An 18,559-nucleotide genomic window follows, 5' to 3' on the forward strand; every position below is an offset into this window, starting at 1 on the left:
GAAGATTACCCCCTCCCTAGCACATAGCCCTTTCCTCTTTTCCCTATATAATCTCTGAACAAAATCTGGGGATTTGGGAGTATTAGTTTTTTGGGACATGAGTCCACCTTCTCCCTAGGATTGCCAGCTTCCTCAATAAAGCTGTCTTTCCTTTTACCCAACACTTGTCTGTCAGTGTTAGATTTATTGATTTATTGATTGATTTATTGGTTTATTTATTTTTGCCACACCATACTGCTTGTGGGATCCTAGTTCCCCAACCAGGGATTGAACCCAGGCCCTCAGTGGTGAAAGCGCAGAGTCCTAACCATTGGACCACCGGGGAAGTTCCACAGTGCTAGATTCTTGAGCGATGAGCAGCTGAACCTGAGTTCAGTAACAAAACTAAAAGTCTTCTGCACACCAAAGGAAACCATCAACAAAATGAAAAGGCAGTCTATGGAATGAGAGAAAGTATTTACAAACCATATATCTGATAAGGGGTTAATATCTAAAATATATAAGGAACTCTTACAACTCAATAGTAAAACAAAACAAAACAAAAAGCTAAATATCCCAATTAAAAAATTGGTAAAGGAAATGAAGAGACACTTTACCATAGAAGACATTCAAATTGTCAATAGGTTTATGAAGAGGTACTCAAGATCACAAATCATCAGAGAAATGAAAATCAAAACCATGATGAGATATCACCTCACACCTGGTAGGATGCCTATTATCAAAAAGACAAGAGACGGGCTTCCCAGGTGGTGCAGTAGTTAAGAATCCGCCTGCCAATGCAGGGGACACGGGTTCTAGCCCTGGTCTGGGAAGATCCCACATGCCGGGGAGCAACTAAGCCCGTGTGCTACAACTGAGCCTGTGCTCTAGAGCCCGAGAGCCACAACTACTGAAGCCCGCGTACCTAGAGCCTGTGCTCCACAACAAGAGGAGCCACTGCAATGAGAAGCCCGCACAACCCAATGAAGACCCAATGCAGCCAAAAGTAAAAAAAAAAAAAAAAAGACAAGAGACAACAAATGCTGATAAAGGTGTGGAGAAAAGGGAAACCTCGTACACTGTTGGTGGAAATGTAAACTGGTACAACCTCTATGGAAAACAGTATGGAGTTTCCTCAAGAAATTAAAAATAGAATTATCATATGATCCAGCAATCCCACTTCTGGGTATATACTGAAAGGAAAGGAAATTACTATCTGGAAGAGATACCTGCACCCCCACGTTCACTGCAGCATTATTCACAATACCCAAGATATGGAGACAACCTAACTGTCCATTGATGGATGAATGGATAAAGAAGATGTGACACACACACACACACACACACACACACACACAGGAATATTATTCAGCCATTAAAAAGAAAGAAAACCTGCTGTTTTGACAACATGAATGAAGCTGGAGGGCATTATGCTAAGGGGAATAAGCCAGACAGAGAAAGACAAATACATGATTTTACTTATAGGTGGAATCCAAACAAACAAACAAAGAAGGAGAACTCATAGAAACAGAGAATAGAATAATGGTTGTCAGGGGCTGGGAGGTGGGGGAAATGGGGAGATGTTGGTCAAAGCGTATAAACTTTCAGTTATAAGATGAATAAGTTCTGAGGACCTAATGTATGGCATGCTGACATAGTTAAGAGTATTGTATACTTGAAATTAGCTAAGAGTAGATCTTACGTGACGGCGGCAAAAAAAAAGTATATGAGGTGATGGATGTTTTAATTAATTTGTTTGTGTCAATCCTTTCACAATGTAGACATATATCAAATCATCATGTTGTACACTCTAAATATATTACAATTTTATTCATCTCTATTTCATACCTCAATGAAGGTGAAAAAAATCCTTAAACCCTCCAGGCTTCTATAATAGTTTAAACAATTAATGAAACAATGGTTCAGCCAGGAACTGCTAAATGTCAACAGTTTATTTTAATGACACCCCCAAAGGACCTCTCTCAGATCCTTATCTACTTAACACGTGCAAAGTGATACATTGTTCCTAACCCTTAATAAACAATTTATGTAAACTGCTGAGCCCCAAAGGCATTCTAAACACCTAGATTTTACCCTAGTCTCTCCAGGGAGGAGGGGAACCGCCTAGGAACTCCAGCCAGTTAGGTCCCAGCAATTTACAAACACATACCTGGCAGAAAACGTAGCAGTTCCTGGATTTCACCTTATTTTATGAAAAAATGGGTGTTTTCCTATTCCTTTCCCCAACACTTTTTGTTGCCTTTCACATTTCTAAGATGCTCCAACTATAATTTATATTGCTTACATGACCACATCCAAATTTTTTTTTAGTTCTCCAGGTTATACTTAATATATATTTGTTATACATGCCTCTCTACAACTTGTATGGCTTTATGTATCCTTTAAGGTTCCCAAGGCAAATACAATTAAGTTACAATTCATATGAACTGTTAAATATCTATCAGCAAATAATATTCTTGCCACATTCTGAAGAATGTTCTATAATTGTAGTGGGTGGAATAGTGTGCTGTCTCTCACTCATGTCCACTTGGAATCTCAGGATGTAACCTTATTTGGAAATAGGTATAATATATATATATATATATATATATATATATACATATATATATATATATATATATATAATAGGGAGCCAGATAAGTGCAAACTAAAGTCTCTTAGTCCCCTTTCCTGCCATCAGAGGGCTGATCATAGGCGTTCCCCATGCCTGCGGTCTCTCTCCTCTTCTCCCCCAATCCAGTCTCAGCATCCTGCTTGGGGATTTAAACAGTGGCTGTGTATCAAAGGTTTGTTTTGCAGGGAAACCTGGTCTAGTGATAACCCCTAAGAATCTTGTCATGTATTAAAATATATGTAATGATGTTGAAAATCAAGTAGCAGTCTGGTAGCTTTATTTATTATGGGCCCAATTGGAGTTTATGGGCTAGCTTGGAAACAATATATTATATATTTAATATGACATTTACTTATAAATATTATATAATTATAATAGCCATGAGTTTATATAGTATATTAATAATATATTTCAATGATCATTTCTATTTATATAGTTATTTCTAAAGAAACATACACACATATTTCTATAGAAAACTATGTTAAGAAAACAGAAACCTTTGTGAAATAACCTGTTTGCAAGTTGGGGTTTTCTTATCCTGCTTTAAAACTTTTGAAGACATGTCATTGAATTTAATACATTCTAGATGATTTGTCCAAATTATCCAAAAATGGGAGGAATGGAAAATACAAAATCCCTCCCTCGAGGAATTGATAGAAAAGTAGGAATCTGATAAATACTTATTGACTTATAATGCACGGACCTTTGAAACCTGGATAACCTGGCTGCTTAATATGTCACCCTTCCTGAAATGAATTAGACACCAAAGGGTAATGATTTCAAAGGTGCCTAATTAACAATGAAGGACTACTTCAGAATACGGGGTTCATTAAGTACAATTTAATCATTAAGACAATGTTTCTTGTACATGCTTTCCAGAAAAATACCTAATCATTTCATTCTATCTTAATCGCCATCTCAATTATAGATTATATTTGAACTTATGTACCAGTGTTAACTCAAAAGGAAGGCAGCAATGTTATAAATAGAAACAATAAATTATTTACCCAGAGCTATTCAGAAAATGGTAATCAAAACTGGAACTAGGCTTCTAAACACAGTTAGTATTTAAATATTTCAAGGTCAAAGTTAGAGTCAGCAACTGGTCTTAGATATTTTTAGCAGTAGCTGCAATTAAGATTTAACAGAACTGTTCAGGTCTGGAAAATGTCATAATGTCATAAACTGAGTATTAAAATTGATTAAGAAATCCATAATCATTAGGGTTTGGGGAGACAGGCAATGGAGAGAATGTTTTGTTGGGTCCCTACTGTGTGCCTGGTGCTCTATGATCTTTACATAAACTGTCACATTTAATTCTCACAACAACCCTGGGATGTGGACTTTTTTAATTCCCATGTTATAGATGAGGAGACAGAGGGGAAATAATTTGCTCTAGGTCACAACAGCTAGTAAGTGGCAGAACTAAATTTCTTTTAAATGCAAAAAATAAACTATGGAGAAAATTACAAAGGAAGACAATTATAATGAATGATAGTAAAATGTTGCATTGATTTCCTTTTGCTGTAAAAAATTACAAAAAACCTAATGGCTTAAAACAACACAAATTTATTATCTTACAGGTCTGGAGGTCAGATATCCAGAACTGGTCTTGTGACACTAAAATCAAGGTATTGACAGGCCTACATACCTTCTGGAGGCGCTCAGAGAGAATCTGTTTCCTTGTCTTTTGAGCTTCTAGATGCCGCCCACATTCTTTGACTTATGACATCCAGTGAGCAATTGCATCACTGATTCCATGGTCACAGCTCCTTCACTCTGATTCTCCTCTCTCCCTTTTTCCTTGTTAAGGACCTTTCTGACTTGATGGGGCCCACCTGGATAACCCAGGATAATCTAATCGTGTTAAGATCCTTAATTTAATCACATTGGCAAAGTTCCTTTTGTCGTGTAGGGTAACATTCACATTCTGAGGATTAGGATTAGGATATCTTTGTTATGTCCATAACATAACATAATATAACCATTATTATGTCTACTGAAAAGTTATAAAAACAAATTTGTGATATAGTAATGTATGTGATTCTTCAAGAATGTATTAAATAACATGGTCCATGTTGGGTCCAATAACTACTATAATGTTGAAGTAATGTTGAGTATAAATAATATTTTGAGATATCTGCAAAAATTATAATATGATATAAAACATCTATGATTACTACTGTGTGATCAATGTTAATGATACTGTGGTTTGTTGCCTCTATCCATAATTGAAGATACTGCTAAATTTCAGTTAGAAGTTTGTGACAATAAAGATGTAATTTTTTCCCATTCAGCTTTATGGACTTCTTGAATTCTATCCATGGACTCCAAGTGGGGAGGGGAATGGGCAGGAAAACCTCTGCACTGAACCAATAAGCAAAATTCATCAACAGTCAGTTTTGAGCCATGACGATATGTGTCTAGCTTAAGTTCAAAGACACAAATACTGTATTTTATGGATCAAAACAAGGCTAGAACTTGAAGGTAAGGGAGTCTCATTTATTCAACAAATGTTTATTGAGAAACGTAAAGCAGTTCCTTGGCTCCAAAGTGAGAAGAACATTGAAATGGGTTCTTCTGTCCTCTGCTGGAAAGAGCAGTCACTTGGAACCTTGGCTCTACCACTGTGTGACCTTGGAAATGTTATTTAATCTCTACATATCAGTGTTCTCTTGTGAGACATAAAAGGTTCGGCTTATATGATCTTCATCTTCACATCCAGCTCCAACCATCCATTCATGTACATAATATTTATTGGAAAATACTGTTCATTTTACTGTTTCTTGGAAGTTCTGATTGCAATTTATGAAGTCAGTTCTGCTCTCTGGGCTGAGATGTAGACTACTGCAATGTTGATGGGTCCACTGGAATATCTGGCAAAAATGTCATCAACTCCTTCACTGAAGTTGAATACAGAGGAGAAACCATAAAGCAGCCCAACTGAGTCATCCTCTTACCTTCTACTGGATTTACAGAAACCTTCTCCAGTTTATGTTGCCTAACATTGTGGCAAGGAAGAGAAGGCAAGAACCAAAAAACTTTGAAAACGAAATCCAAAAGCACTGGAGCCCAAGAGGATAGGGTAGGGTAAGGGAAGGGATGCTGCCCAGAAATCATTTTCTGGAAATCTATGGGTGATTTTTTTCTTTTTTACAGAAGCAGTGTGAGTCATGAGGACCTGATACATTAGTACAGTACTAAATTTGGGTCTTAAATTTAGTACTTTTTTTTTGCCTTGCTTGCCATATCAACACTGAGAAGAATAATTTTCTTGGATAAACACACCCCGGGTTATAAACAAACAATTTACCAAGCTAGTTTTTATGAGTTCCAGCCATTGACAAATTATAGATTGTAAAAAAAGTGAATGTTTACTGGAGAATAATTTCAGCAGTTCAATGTGAATTGATAGCACTCATCTAAGCCTTTTATTGCTTATTGATAAAGGTTACTATTTTGGATATCCAGTGAATACCATTGCTTCTCAATGATGTACTTGCAAGCCCCAATCCATTCATTTTAGTGATGTGTTCTTAAAGCGAAAATAATGTCTTCTTTTATTTTTTCTTCTTTCCAAGAATATTTTAATATTTGGGGACATAGCTTGATTATGCAAAAAAGATCTTGCATACCTTGATTATGCAAAAAATATCAATGGGGCTAACAAATAATGCTGATGCAGAGAGAAAAATTGAACTTGAAATTAGTAAATTAAGAATCTAATTTGGTGGCAGGCTCTGGGCTAGGTTACTGGGGCTGCAGTGGGGCATTAGACAGACGAGGTTCCTGCTTTCAGACAGCAGTAGGGGCTTACCTTGTTTTGGGCGCTTTGCTTTATTGCACTTCACAGACACTGCATCTTTTACAAATTGAGGGCTGGCAAACCTGCCTCAAGCAAGTCTATCAGTACCATTTTTCCAACAGGATCTGCTCACTTTGTGTTTCTGTGAGACACAGATGTTTTCGTTATGATATTTGTTATGGAGATCTATGATCAGCGATCTTTGATGTTATGATTGCACAAAGATGATGACTTGCTGAAGGCTCAGATGATGGTTAGCAGTTTTTAGCAATAAAGTATTCGTTAATTAAGGTATGTACATTTTTTTTTAGACATAATGCTATTGTACACTTAATAGGCTACTGTAGAGCGCAAACATAACTTTACATGCACTGGGAAAACCAAAAAAATTTGTGTGGCTCATTTTATTGTGGTGGACTGGAGCTGAACCTGCAGTACCTCCAGGTATGCCTGCACCTCCTAGTAGGGTGAATCTCTCAATTAGCAAAGAAACAAATAACTACAAAAGGTGATTTCAGATCATGATAAGTACAGTGGAGGAAATAAGGCAAGGATGAAGTGACAGATGGGCTTGGGGGGTGGGGTCTACTTCGCACTGAGTGTTCAGAGAAGACCTCTCCCACAAGGTAGCATTTGAGCTGAATTTGAATGATCAGTCGCCAGCAACGTAGAGAGCTGGGGGCAGACTATCCTAGCTAGTGGGAAAAGTACGTGCTCCATCCTGATGCAGGAACACACCTAGCACAGCCAAAAAAACAGCAATTGGTAGGAGTTGCGATCAGGAGAAGCAGGCAGGAGCCAGACCATACAAGAGATCTAGACCAGTATAAGGAATCTGGATTTTAAGTACAATGGGAGGCATGGGAATTTTATTTTTTTAATTTTTTATTATTATTATTTTGGCTGCGTTGGGTCTTTGTTGCTGTGCACGGGCTTTCTCTAGTTGCAGCGAGAGGGGGCTACTCTTCGTTGTGGTGCGTGGTCTTCTCATTGCAGTGGCTTCTCTAGTCCTGGAGCATAGGCTGTAGCTGCACAGGCTTCAGCAGTTGCAGCACGTGGGCCCCAGGGCACGCGGGCTTCAGTAGTTGTAGTGTGCGGGCTTAGTTGCTCCACAGCATGTAGGATCTTCCCGGACCAGGGATCGAACCTGTGTCCCCTGCATTGGCAGGCAGATTCTTAACCACTGCGCCACCAGGAAAGTCCCTTTTTATTATTTTTAAAAATTTTTATTTATTTATTTATTTATTTATTTATTTATTTTTGGTCATGTGGGATCTTAGTTCCCTGACCAGAGATCAAACCCGTGCCCCCTGTAGTGGAAGTGCGAAGCCCTAACCACTGCACTGCCCAGGAATTCCCAGCCCTGGGAATTTTAAAGCACAGGAATAACACATGCATGTTTATAAGCTTTTACAGTTTCTTAGAATCCTGAGTCTTCAGAACTTGAAGGGATTTTTAGAGATTACTTGGTAAAGTTTTACTTACATATGGAGAAAAATTAAATCTCACAGGAGGTAGATGATGGATCTAAGGCCATACAGATAGTGCAGGTAGAGAGCTAGGACTCGTCCCAATCCTGGCTCCAGAACCAGTGTTCTTTCTACTCTAGTACTTGGCCTTGTCATCATAAGCTGGTACTGATGAGGAAGAATTCAGGACTTTCTTTTGAGTCTCTTTGAAAAACTGTTCCTAAGCTACAAGATGATCTATTAACAGGAATGCTGTAGTCATCAAGCTTTAAAACCAATTAGTGCAAAGTCCTTGCTAATGTCCTGGGGAAAGTCAATGCTAAATTGGGGTGTCAATTGCACCACTGTCCCATGAACCCAATGACTTCTCAGTAAGCTCGTCTACCTACTATTCTAATCGCCTAACATCCTGGAATCAGAATTTTATAACGAAATGGACCTTTGTGTTCATTTAGCCTAATCTTTTTAACAAGTAAATTGATTTACCTGTGTTCCTCTCTGAGGACTCTCAGTGGTTTTTTCCTTGTTAATAAAATACCGTCTACTTATTTACATATTATTTACACCGGAAATCTGAGTTTGAGATGCTCAGGATACTTGTTGGTGGTGGTAGGAGTGCTTCGTTTGAACTGTCATTACACCTGGCTGAGTCATTTATTAGGAAACAATTTAATGAGCACCTAGTATGTGCTCACAGTCTAAATCTAAGGGATTCAGGGGTGAATGAGACAGAGGATGTCTCTGCCATCACGAAGCCTCTGCTATCTTCCATGGAGCTTATCAGTTAAAGAAACCTAGAGGATCAAGATAAGGGGAATAGAAGTGTCAGAAGTTTTCACAGCCATTTGGATTAGCATCAAATAGCCAGGAACCCAAATATGCCATAGCTGTAGCCAGCATGATGGTTGCTATAAGCTCAAAGCTAGATTCTTAATGTCCTAATTATGCGACTGCAAGAAGAATATTGCTATTTTTATAGTCCATTTACAGTTCACAATACACTTAGACATACTCTTTTCATTAATTTGACAAGCATTTTTTGTGCACCTATTACATACTGATAGGCACCAGAGGCCCAAAGCTAAACAAGATAGGCACAGTCTTTGCCTTCAGGAAGCATAGATAGAGCTGGGAATAGGATGCTAATCAAGTAACTGAAAGAGCCATGAGAGTGAGTGAGTGTGTGTGTGTGTGTGTGTGTGTGTGTGTGTGATGGAGGCACCTGATGGGGGACATACTCTGGTATGAGGGAAGTGAGAGTGAGAGAAATCTTCTTTGAGGAAGTAACAATGTTTCAGTTGAGACCTGAGGGATGGGTAGAAATGAACTGGGTAGAAGGAACAGAAAGGCAGAGAGAGAAGGAGGGCGCTCCAGGCAGAATGAAGAGTATATTAGGGTGTCTAAGCCAGGATGGAGCTTGGAGGGTTCCAGAAGGGACAAAATACCAGTATGTCTGAAGCTTAGCACAACAGGGGTCAAGGTAAAGCTGGAGAGGAAGCTCGTTCCTGGCAATGCAGGGTATATGGCAGCGGTTGTGTACCTCGTCCTGATAACAAAGGGAAGCCTTTGATAACTTTCAAGGAAGTGAGTGAGCTCCTGAAATTTGCACTTACTAAATAATTGTCATTGCTGTGAAGAATGGATCCAGTGTTGGAGACTGGTTAGAAGACTGCTGTTGCATTCCAGGTGGATGATTGTCTAGGCCAGAGAAATGGTGGTGAAATGGAAAAAAGTGGACCTGAGTGAAAGTTGTTTTGGCTTTGGAACAGCAAGAAGTAGATCTGGAGATACTGTAAAGAAGATCTCCCAGACTTGTGGCTTGAGCAGCTGGGTGAATGGTAATAATGCTGTTCAGTAAGACAGAAAACATTGTAAGAGGAAGTGACAGAGAAATAGGGGTAAAAAGAGGACTTTTCCTTATTTTTCATCTCAACAACCCTGTTACGTAAGTATTACTTTGGAGATTTAAAAAGGGATGAAAGGAAGACTCAAGGTCACACAACAGTAAGTGGTGGGGCTGTGATCTCAACTTTTCTTTTGACACCAAGTCTCATGCTTTTTTCTACTATACCACATCTTGGTTAATCTTGATATCGATTTCACAAATTCCTCTGTGGCAGAGAAAGATTTCAGGGGAAAAGAGGGATGTCTGGGAGACCAGAGTTAGGGAAGGGAATTTCTGGCTCCAGGATTCAAAGGACAGTCAGGGCTGTGCAGGGTGCTGGGCCAATAGAGGGACATTTCAAAATCCCACAAAGGTCAAGACTTTGGGGCCAGAAGCAGGCACTGAACTTACAGTGTAGAGACTGGAATCTGGAAGCCAAGAAGGGTAAGAACGAGGAACACATGTTGTAAAGAAAAAGGAACTGGTCCAGGGATACGGCCCGGGGAAGCCACAGCTCTCTGGACTTGCTTCTGCATCCTGGCAGAGGTCATCAAAAGTCATGAGCACCTGCACAACTCATGGGCCTCACTCTCCCTTTCAGTCACTCCAGCTGCCCAACCAGTGCAGGCTTGGGAAGGAATGTGTTCCCCAGGACCTCCTTACCACGGGATGGTCATCAGACTTGTTCTAGGAGAAGACTATTCTATTTACATATTGGCGGTGTTCCCTCTATCTTAAATTGTTGTTGAATCTTTTACGACAGTACAAGTATGTCTTGGACCTCCAATAGACTGTAAGTGTCTTCAGGGCAAAAGGCTGTGCATTATGAGTTGTATCCTTCATTTGTTCATGGCTGCAATATTTACTGAGCATCTCTTTTGTCAGGCACTGTGGTAGGAGCAGCGATTCGGCAAAGAACGAGACAGATGAAGTCCCTATCTCATAGAACTTATCTTTAATAAGAGGAAATAAGACTATAAAAAAGCATCAAACTAAACGGACAAGGTTATTTCAGATAACAAAAATTGCTAAATAATAAAACAAAGTGACATGAGTGAGAGTAAATTGGGGAGACGCAACTCTTTATAGGGTGGTCAGAATGGTTTTGACAAAGAAACAGCCATGGGGAAGCTGAGAAGCAAAGTGCTACATGCAGGAGAAACAGCAGGGGCAGAAGCCCTGAGGCAGGGACAAGATTGGTCTGTCCCAGGATGACAAGGGGGGTTTGTGTGGATAAAAGGCAGCATTTAAGGAGATGGGATCTCAGATGTGGACAGAGGCCAGATAGGTCATAGAAGGCTCAGTGGCACTCAGTGAAGAGTTTCGATTCCATTCCAAGTACAAAGGAAATCCATGGGGACAGGTAGAGAGGGGTTAAGCAAGAGAGTGACATGATCTATGTTCTAAGATAACCATTTTATCTGCTTTAAGGAGTATGGATTTAAATGAGTGGAAACAGGGAAACAGGCTATTGTGGTTATATAGACCAGAGATGACAGGGCAGGACTAAAAAGGTGGCCATGGAGATAAAGGGAAGTAGTCATATTTGAGATATATTTCGGAAGAGAGCCCAAAGTGTAAAGAAATCTTTATTATTATTATTTTTTATTTCAGGGTTAAAAGATAACTCCAAGACATTTTATTTTTACAGCATTATTGAGATATAATCTGTATACCAGAAAATTCATCCATTTAGTGTCTTCAAACTAATGTTTTTTTAGTATATTTATAGAGTTGTGCAACCATGATTATAATATAATTTTAGAGCATTTTCATCATTCCAGAAAGGAACCTCACACCTACTAGCAGTCATTCCTCGGTTCCCTCCACCCAGCAGCCCTAGTGTATTACCAGGAACTTGATAGCCTAAAACAACAGAAACTTATTTTCTCACAGTTCTGGAAGCCAGAAGTCAAAACTCAAGCTGTCAGCAGGACTGTGCTCCCTCTGAAAGCTCCAGTGGAGAATCCTTCCCTACCTCTCTGGCTTCTGGCAGCTTCGGGCATTCCTTGGCTTATGGCTGCATCACTCCAATCTTTGCCTCCATCTTCACATGGCCTTCTCCTCTCTTCCATGTCTTCTCTTCTTATCTTATAAAGACAACTGTCATTGGATTTAGGGCCCACCTGGGGAATCTTGGATGATTTCATCTCAAGATCCTTAATTACATCTGCAAAGACCCTTTTCCAATAACATCATATTCATAGATTCCAGGGACTAGAACACAGCTATATCTTTCTAGGGGCCATCATTCAACGCAGGACACCTAGGCAATCACTACTCTATTTTCTATCTCTATAGATTTGCCTATTACAGGCATTTCACATTTAGGATTTTGACCCAAGAATTTGGATGGATAGTAGTGCTGCTTACTTACCTAGGGCTAGATTGGGGATAAATGGTGTAGAATCATGAGTTCTTTGCTTTTGTCACATTTGAGATGCATATTGGACATCCAACTAAAGATGTCAAGTAAACAGTTAAATACATGAGTCTGGACATGTTAGTCTGAAGACAGAGATTTGGGAATATTTGGCCCATAGATGGCATTTATAGCTATGGGACTGAATGAGACCACCTAAGATGCAAGTGTAGGTAGAAAGAGAAATAAGCTGAGGAGCAATCCCTAGAACAAGCCAGGGTAATGCAGAGGAACTTTTAAAGAAGACTTAGAAGAAGGAACTGCCAGTGAGATGGTAGGAAAACCAGAAGAGTGTTTTCCCAGATGTCAAAAAAAAAAAAAAAAAAGGGAACTCCCTGGAGATTCAGTGGTCAGCACTCCACGCTTCCACTGCAGGGGACACAGGTTCGATCCCTGGTCAGGGAACTAAGATCCCTCATGTCACCCAGCGTGGCCAAAAAAGAAAAAAAAAAAAGAGCATTTCTAGAATAAGAGGGTAGTTCATTACTGCACATACCTTTGAGATTTGGAAGAAAATCAGTACAAAGAAGTGAACACTGGATTTGTCAACACTGCCCTTATTGTCAGATAAAAGCAGTTTTGGTGCTGTGGTGGCGGTGGAGGTCTAACCGAGAGGGTTAAAGAGTAAATGGGAAGTGAGGAAGTGGAAATGCTGACCACAAACACCGCTGTCAGAAGTTCTGCCCTGAAATGAAACAGAAAAATGGGGCAGTAGCTATAAATAAGTGTGTTCAAGAGATCTGTTTTGTTTAAAGATAGAAGATAATGGAAGGTGCTTTTATGCTTTTATCCAGTAGGGAGAACTTAAAGATGAAAGAGACTGGGGGTTAATTCTAGCAGTAGTCTACCGGAGTAGGAAAGCTCCATAGACCACACCTCTGATGAGAGCAGTAACCCCTCATCTATTGTAAAGGGAGAGAAGGCCCAGAAATGGGCACAGGTAGAGAAGGTTATGATGCTCCCCAGCCACATGTGGCTTCTTAGGAGCTGGCACGGATATCTGGCAAATATTTGAGTTTAGCCAGCTGACAATTTGCCAAATAAGGAGGATGGAGAGAGAGGGAGGCAAGCAAGTTAATAGTGTTTCAAAGGGAGTCATTATAACGCCATGTAATGTAAGATGGGCTCAAAGGGAAGGGAGGACACAAGGATTGGTGGATAATAAAAAAATAGTAGAGTCAATGGATTAAAGGACCCCATAGGGTCAAAGAACTATAGTGAGGAGGAATAAGAATAAGAGTATCTAAAACGGTAGAAAGTGTTGATCAGAGAGGGAAGTGCATTAATTGAACATTGAGGTATTGACATTATTTGTGATGTCCAAGCCAGGCATGACCATGGGGATTAGTGGCTGAAGAAAGGGGGAGCAAAGAATCATGGGAGGGAGACAAGGTCATGGATCTGCAAGGTCAGAATGTCTAATACAGTGCTAAGCAGAGAGAAGGATGCCAATAAATAGTTGCAAGTGGCAAAGACGGAAGTACATTAATCCTTTTTAACGTTTATTGTGTTACCGTTGGTCTGAATGGACCCTGTATTTAGTGTATTATCTTACATAACCTTTTCTCAAATGATATATTTTCCAGTGCCTCAGGGACAACATTACATGGAGAAATCATTTGGGATAGTTAAAAAGGGTAATGATAAGGGGAACTTCAAACTGGAGATTAATAAAGTCATTAAATGGGAAGCTAGTCAGTCAACAGATAATTTACTGAGGGAAATTGCTGCTGGAGCTATCAAGAAGAGAAATAGACTTTTTGATTTTGAGAGACTTTGAAACTTACACAAAGACACGTCTGTGCCTGAAGCTGGCTGGGCTTCTGAGGGGAAAAACCTTGAACTCTAGAATCACAGAGACCAGAGGTTTGAATCCTGTCCATCATTTATTAGCTGTATGACCTTGGGCAAGTTACTTAACCTGTCTGAACATCTGGTTTCTCATCTGAAAAATGAGGATTAAAAATAGTTCCTACCACATAGGATTTTTAATAAAGATAAAGAGAGGTAACCTATATTAAGGTTTAGCACAGTACCTGGACCATGGTAAGCACTCAAGAGCTATAATCGGCATCCGGTGGCAGGGTCCGGGGAAGGGGCGGCAGGCGCCATGTCGGGCCGTGAAGGTGGGAAGAAGCAGCCCCTGAAGCAGCCCAAGAAGCAAGCCAAGGAGATGGACGAGGAAGATAAAGCATTCAAGCAGAAACAGAAGGAGGAGCAAAGGAAACTTGAGGAGCTAAAAGCGAAGGCCGCGGGGAAAGGCCCCCTGGCCACAGGTGGAATTAAGAAATCTGGCAAAAAGTAAGCTGTTCCTTGTGCCTGAGGCAATGATGATCCTTAGTTCCATTCCTGTTTAAACATCTGGATTAAACATCTGGATTCCCTGCCATAACATCTGTTGCCACCTATAGCTAGAATGAAATGTTGTCTTGGAAACTATTGTGCATTTAAGAATAAACTTTTGTAAAAAAAAAATAATAAATAAAATAAATAAATAAACTTGTAAAAAAAAAGAGCTATAATCATCATGATTATTATTATCTATAAACTGGAGATAACAAAAGCTACTTTTTCGAGGCTGAGAGGATTAAATGAGGTGAGGTATGCAAAGTATGAAGCACATGTGGTGTCTTCCACGTGGTGAATACGAAATAATGATTACAGATTACTATGAAACTGATCAGCAGGCCTCATTATTTAACTTTACAGCAACCGGGAAGTGTGGAGGAAGAAATAACTTAAGTTTTGCTTACGTTCATCAAATAAGCTATATTGAGTTTTGCTTACATGGATTAAATGGTTTTCTCTACAGTCTCCATTTTATTTTATTTTAGCAATATACCGCGTTTTTAAACCAATTCATCTGTTCATGGATACTTTGGATGTTTTCATATCTTGGCTATTGTGAATGATACTGCAATGAACATGGGAGAGCAGATCTCTCTTCAAGATACTGATTTCATTTCCTTTGGATATATACCAAGGAGTGGGATTGCTAGATCATACGGTATTTGGTTTTATTTTTAACTTTTTGAGGAATATTCACACTGTTTTCATCATTGTTGTACCAGTTTACATGCCCATCAACAGTGTAGGAGGGTTCCCTTTTATGCAACCATTGCCAACACTTGTAACCTCTTGTCTGTTTGGTACTAGCCATGCTAACAGGTGTGAGGTGATATCTCACTGTGGTTTTGATTTGCATTTCCTTGATGATTAGTGATATTTAATGCCTTTTCATATAACTATTGGTCATTGGAATGTCTTCTTTGGGAAAATGTCTCTTCAGGCCCTTTACCCATTTTTCAATCTTTTTTATGTTTTTGCTATTACGTTGTAAGAGTTATTTATGTATTTTGGTTATTAACCCCGTATCAGATGTATAGTCTGCAAACAGTTTCTCACATTCTGCAAGCTGCCTTTTCCTTTTTTGGATTGTTTCCTATGCTGTACAGAAGCTTTTTGGTTTGGCATAATCCCACTTGTTTTCTTTTTGCGTTTGTTGCCAGTGCCTTTGGTGTCACATCCAGAAAATCATTACCAAGATCAGTGTCAAGGAACTTACTCCCTGTGTTTTCTTCTAGAAATTTTATGGTTTCAGGACTTACACTTAAGTTTTTAATTCATTTTTAGTTTATTTTTGTGTAATGGTTGAATTTCATTCTTTTGAATGTGGATATACAGTTTTCCCAACACCATTTATTGAAAGAGACTATTCTTTCCTCATTGTGTATTCTTGTCAAATATTATATGTACATGCATGGGCATATTTCTTGGCTCTCTATTATGTTCTTTTGGTTTATGTGTCTGTTTTTATGCCAGTACCATACTGTTTTGATTACTATAGCTTTGCAATATAGCTTGAAATCAGGAAGTGTAATGCCTCCAGATGTTTTTCTTGCTCAAGACTGCTCTGGCTATTCAAGGTCTTCTGTGGTTCCACATGCATTTTAGGATTTGCATTAAATCTAAAGATGGGGGGCTTCTCTGGTGGCGCAGTGGTTGAGAGTCTGCCTGCTGATGCATGCAGGGGACATGGGTTCGTGCCCCAGTCTGGGAAGATCCCACATGCCGCGCAGCGGCTGGGCCCGTGAGCCATGGCCGCTGAGCCTGCACATCTGGAGCCTGTGCTCCGCAACGGGAGAGGCTGCAACAGTGAGAGGCCCGTGTACCGCAAAAAAAAAAAAAAAAAAAATCTAAAGATGGCTTTGGGCAGTATGGACATTTTAACAATGTTAATTCTTCCAATTCATGAACATGGTATATTTTTCCATTTACTTGTGTCTTCTTCAGTTTATTTCATCAATGTCTTATGGTTTTCATTATATAGCTCTTTCAGCTAACTGGTTAAATTTATCCTAAGTATTTTATTGTTTTTTGGTACTACTGTAGATAAAACTGCTTTCTTAATTTATTTCCAGATAGTTTATTGTTAGTGTATAGAAAAGCAACTGATTTTTACATATTGATTTTTTATCCTGCAACTTTACTGAATTCATTTATTAGTTCTAACAATTTTTTGGTGGAGTCTCTAGGGTTTTCTTCTTTTTTTTTTAAATACATCTTTATAGGAGTATAATTGCTTCACAATGCTGTGTTAGTTTCTATTGTACAACAAAGTGAATCAGCCATATGCATACATATATCCTCATATCCCCTCCCTCTTGAGCCTCCCTCCCACCCTCCCCATCCCACCCCCCTAGGTCATAGCAAAGCACTGAGCTGATCTCCCTGTGCTATGCTGCTGCTTCCCACCAGCTATCTATTTTACATTTGGTGGTGTATATATGTCAATGCTACTCATATGAATCATGTCATCTGCAAACAGAGACAATTTAACTTCTTCCTTTTCAATTTGTTTTTTGTTTGGTTGGTTTTTGTTTTGTTTTATTTTTTGTTGTTATTCTTCCTTTCCAATTTGGATGCCATTTTTTTTCTTGCCTAATTACTCTAAGATTTCCAGTACTACATTGAATAGAAGTGGTAAGAATGGGCACCCTTGTCTTATTCCTGATCTTAAAGGAAAAGCTTTCAGCTCTTCACCATTGAGTATGATGTTGTGGTTTTGTCATATATGGCCTTTGTTATGGCACAGTCCTTCTATACCTAATTTGTTAAGAATTTTTATCACAAAAGGCTGTTGAATTTTGTGAAATGCTTTTTCTGAATCTATTTAGACTACCATATGGTTTTTATCCTTCATTCTATTAATGTGGCATATCACATTTATTGATTTGTGTATGTTGAACCGAACCATCCTTGCATCTCAGGGGTAAATCTCACTCGATTATGGTGTATGATCCTTTTAATGTGCTGTTAAATTTGGTCTGCTAGTATTTGTTGAGTATTTTTGCATCTAAGTGCATCAAGAACGTTGGCCTGTAATTTTCTTTTCTCGCAGTGTCCTTAACTTGCTTTGGTATGAGTTTAATGATTGCCTAGTAAAATGAGTTTGAGTGGTCTCTCATCATTTTTAATAAGCACTCCCAGCTCCATCTGATTCGAAAGCCAGTGAGTGCTCTTGGCAACTGCTTAACACAGTTCTCACTACTGATGATAAAAAAGAAGCTATCATTTACTGAGTGTATATGATGTATTCCAGGCATTCAGCAAAACTCTTCGTGTACATTACCAGCATACCTCAGAGATATTACGGGTTCGGTTCCAGACCATCAAAATAAAGCAAATATTGGGAATTCCCTGGTGGTCCAGTGGTTAGGACTCCATGGTTTCACTGTCAAGGGCCTGGACTCAATCCTTGGTCAGGGAACTAAGATCCCACAAGCCACGTCATGTGGCCAAATAAATAAATAAAGCAAATAGTGCAATAAACCAAGTCACACAAATGTTTTGGTTTCCCAGTACATATAAAGGTAATGTTTACACTATACTGTAGTTATTAAGTGTGCAGTAGCATTATGTCTATGAAAACAATGTACATACCTTAATTAAAAAATACTTTATTGCTAAAAGATGCTAACCATCATCTGAACCTTCAGTGAGTAGTAGAAACATCAAAGATGAGTGAGCACAGAACACCATAACAAATATAATAATAATGAAAAAGTTTGAAATATTGCAAGAATTACCAAAATATGACACAGAGACATGAAATGAGCAAATGCTGTTGGAAAAATGGTGCCGACAGACTTGCCTGATGCAGATTTGCCACAAACTTTCATTCGTAAAAAATGCAGTATCTGGGGCCTCCCTGGTGGCGCAGTGGTTGAGAGTCCGCCTGCCGATGCAGGGGACACGGGTTCGTGCCCCGGTCTGGGAGGATCCCATATGCCGCGGAGCGGCTGGGCCCGTGAGCCATGGCCGCTGGGCCTGCGCATCCGGAGCCTGTGCTCCGCAACGGGGG

The 18,559-nt window shown here is 39.4% G+C and overlaps 2 protein-coding genes across 2 annotated transcripts in view; one reads left to right on the top strand and one right to left on the bottom strand.

Moving 5' to 3' along the window:
• The window catches only part of TRMT12 (tRNA methyltransferase 12 homolog), a 47,326-nt gene that overhangs the window by 21,375 nt on the left and 7,392 nt on the right, over positions 1-18,559 (bottom strand).
• On the top strand, positions 14,269-14,659 carry LOC309792103 (translation machinery-associated protein 7-like). The gene has a single exon (XM_082601378.1). It carries the CDS (start codon positions 14,306-14,308, stop codon positions 14,498-14,500), a length of 195 nt encoding a protein of 64 aa, XP_082457504.1. The 5' UTR covers positions 14,269-14,305; the 3' UTR covers positions 14,501-14,659.

The sequence above is a fragment of the Mesoplodon mirus genome (assembly GCF_964341445.2).
Source record: "Mesoplodon mirus genome assembly, chromosome: 16".
In the NCBI taxonomy this organism is placed as follows: Eukaryota; Metazoa; Chordata; class Mammalia; order Artiodactyla; family Ziphiidae; genus Mesoplodon; species Mesoplodon mirus.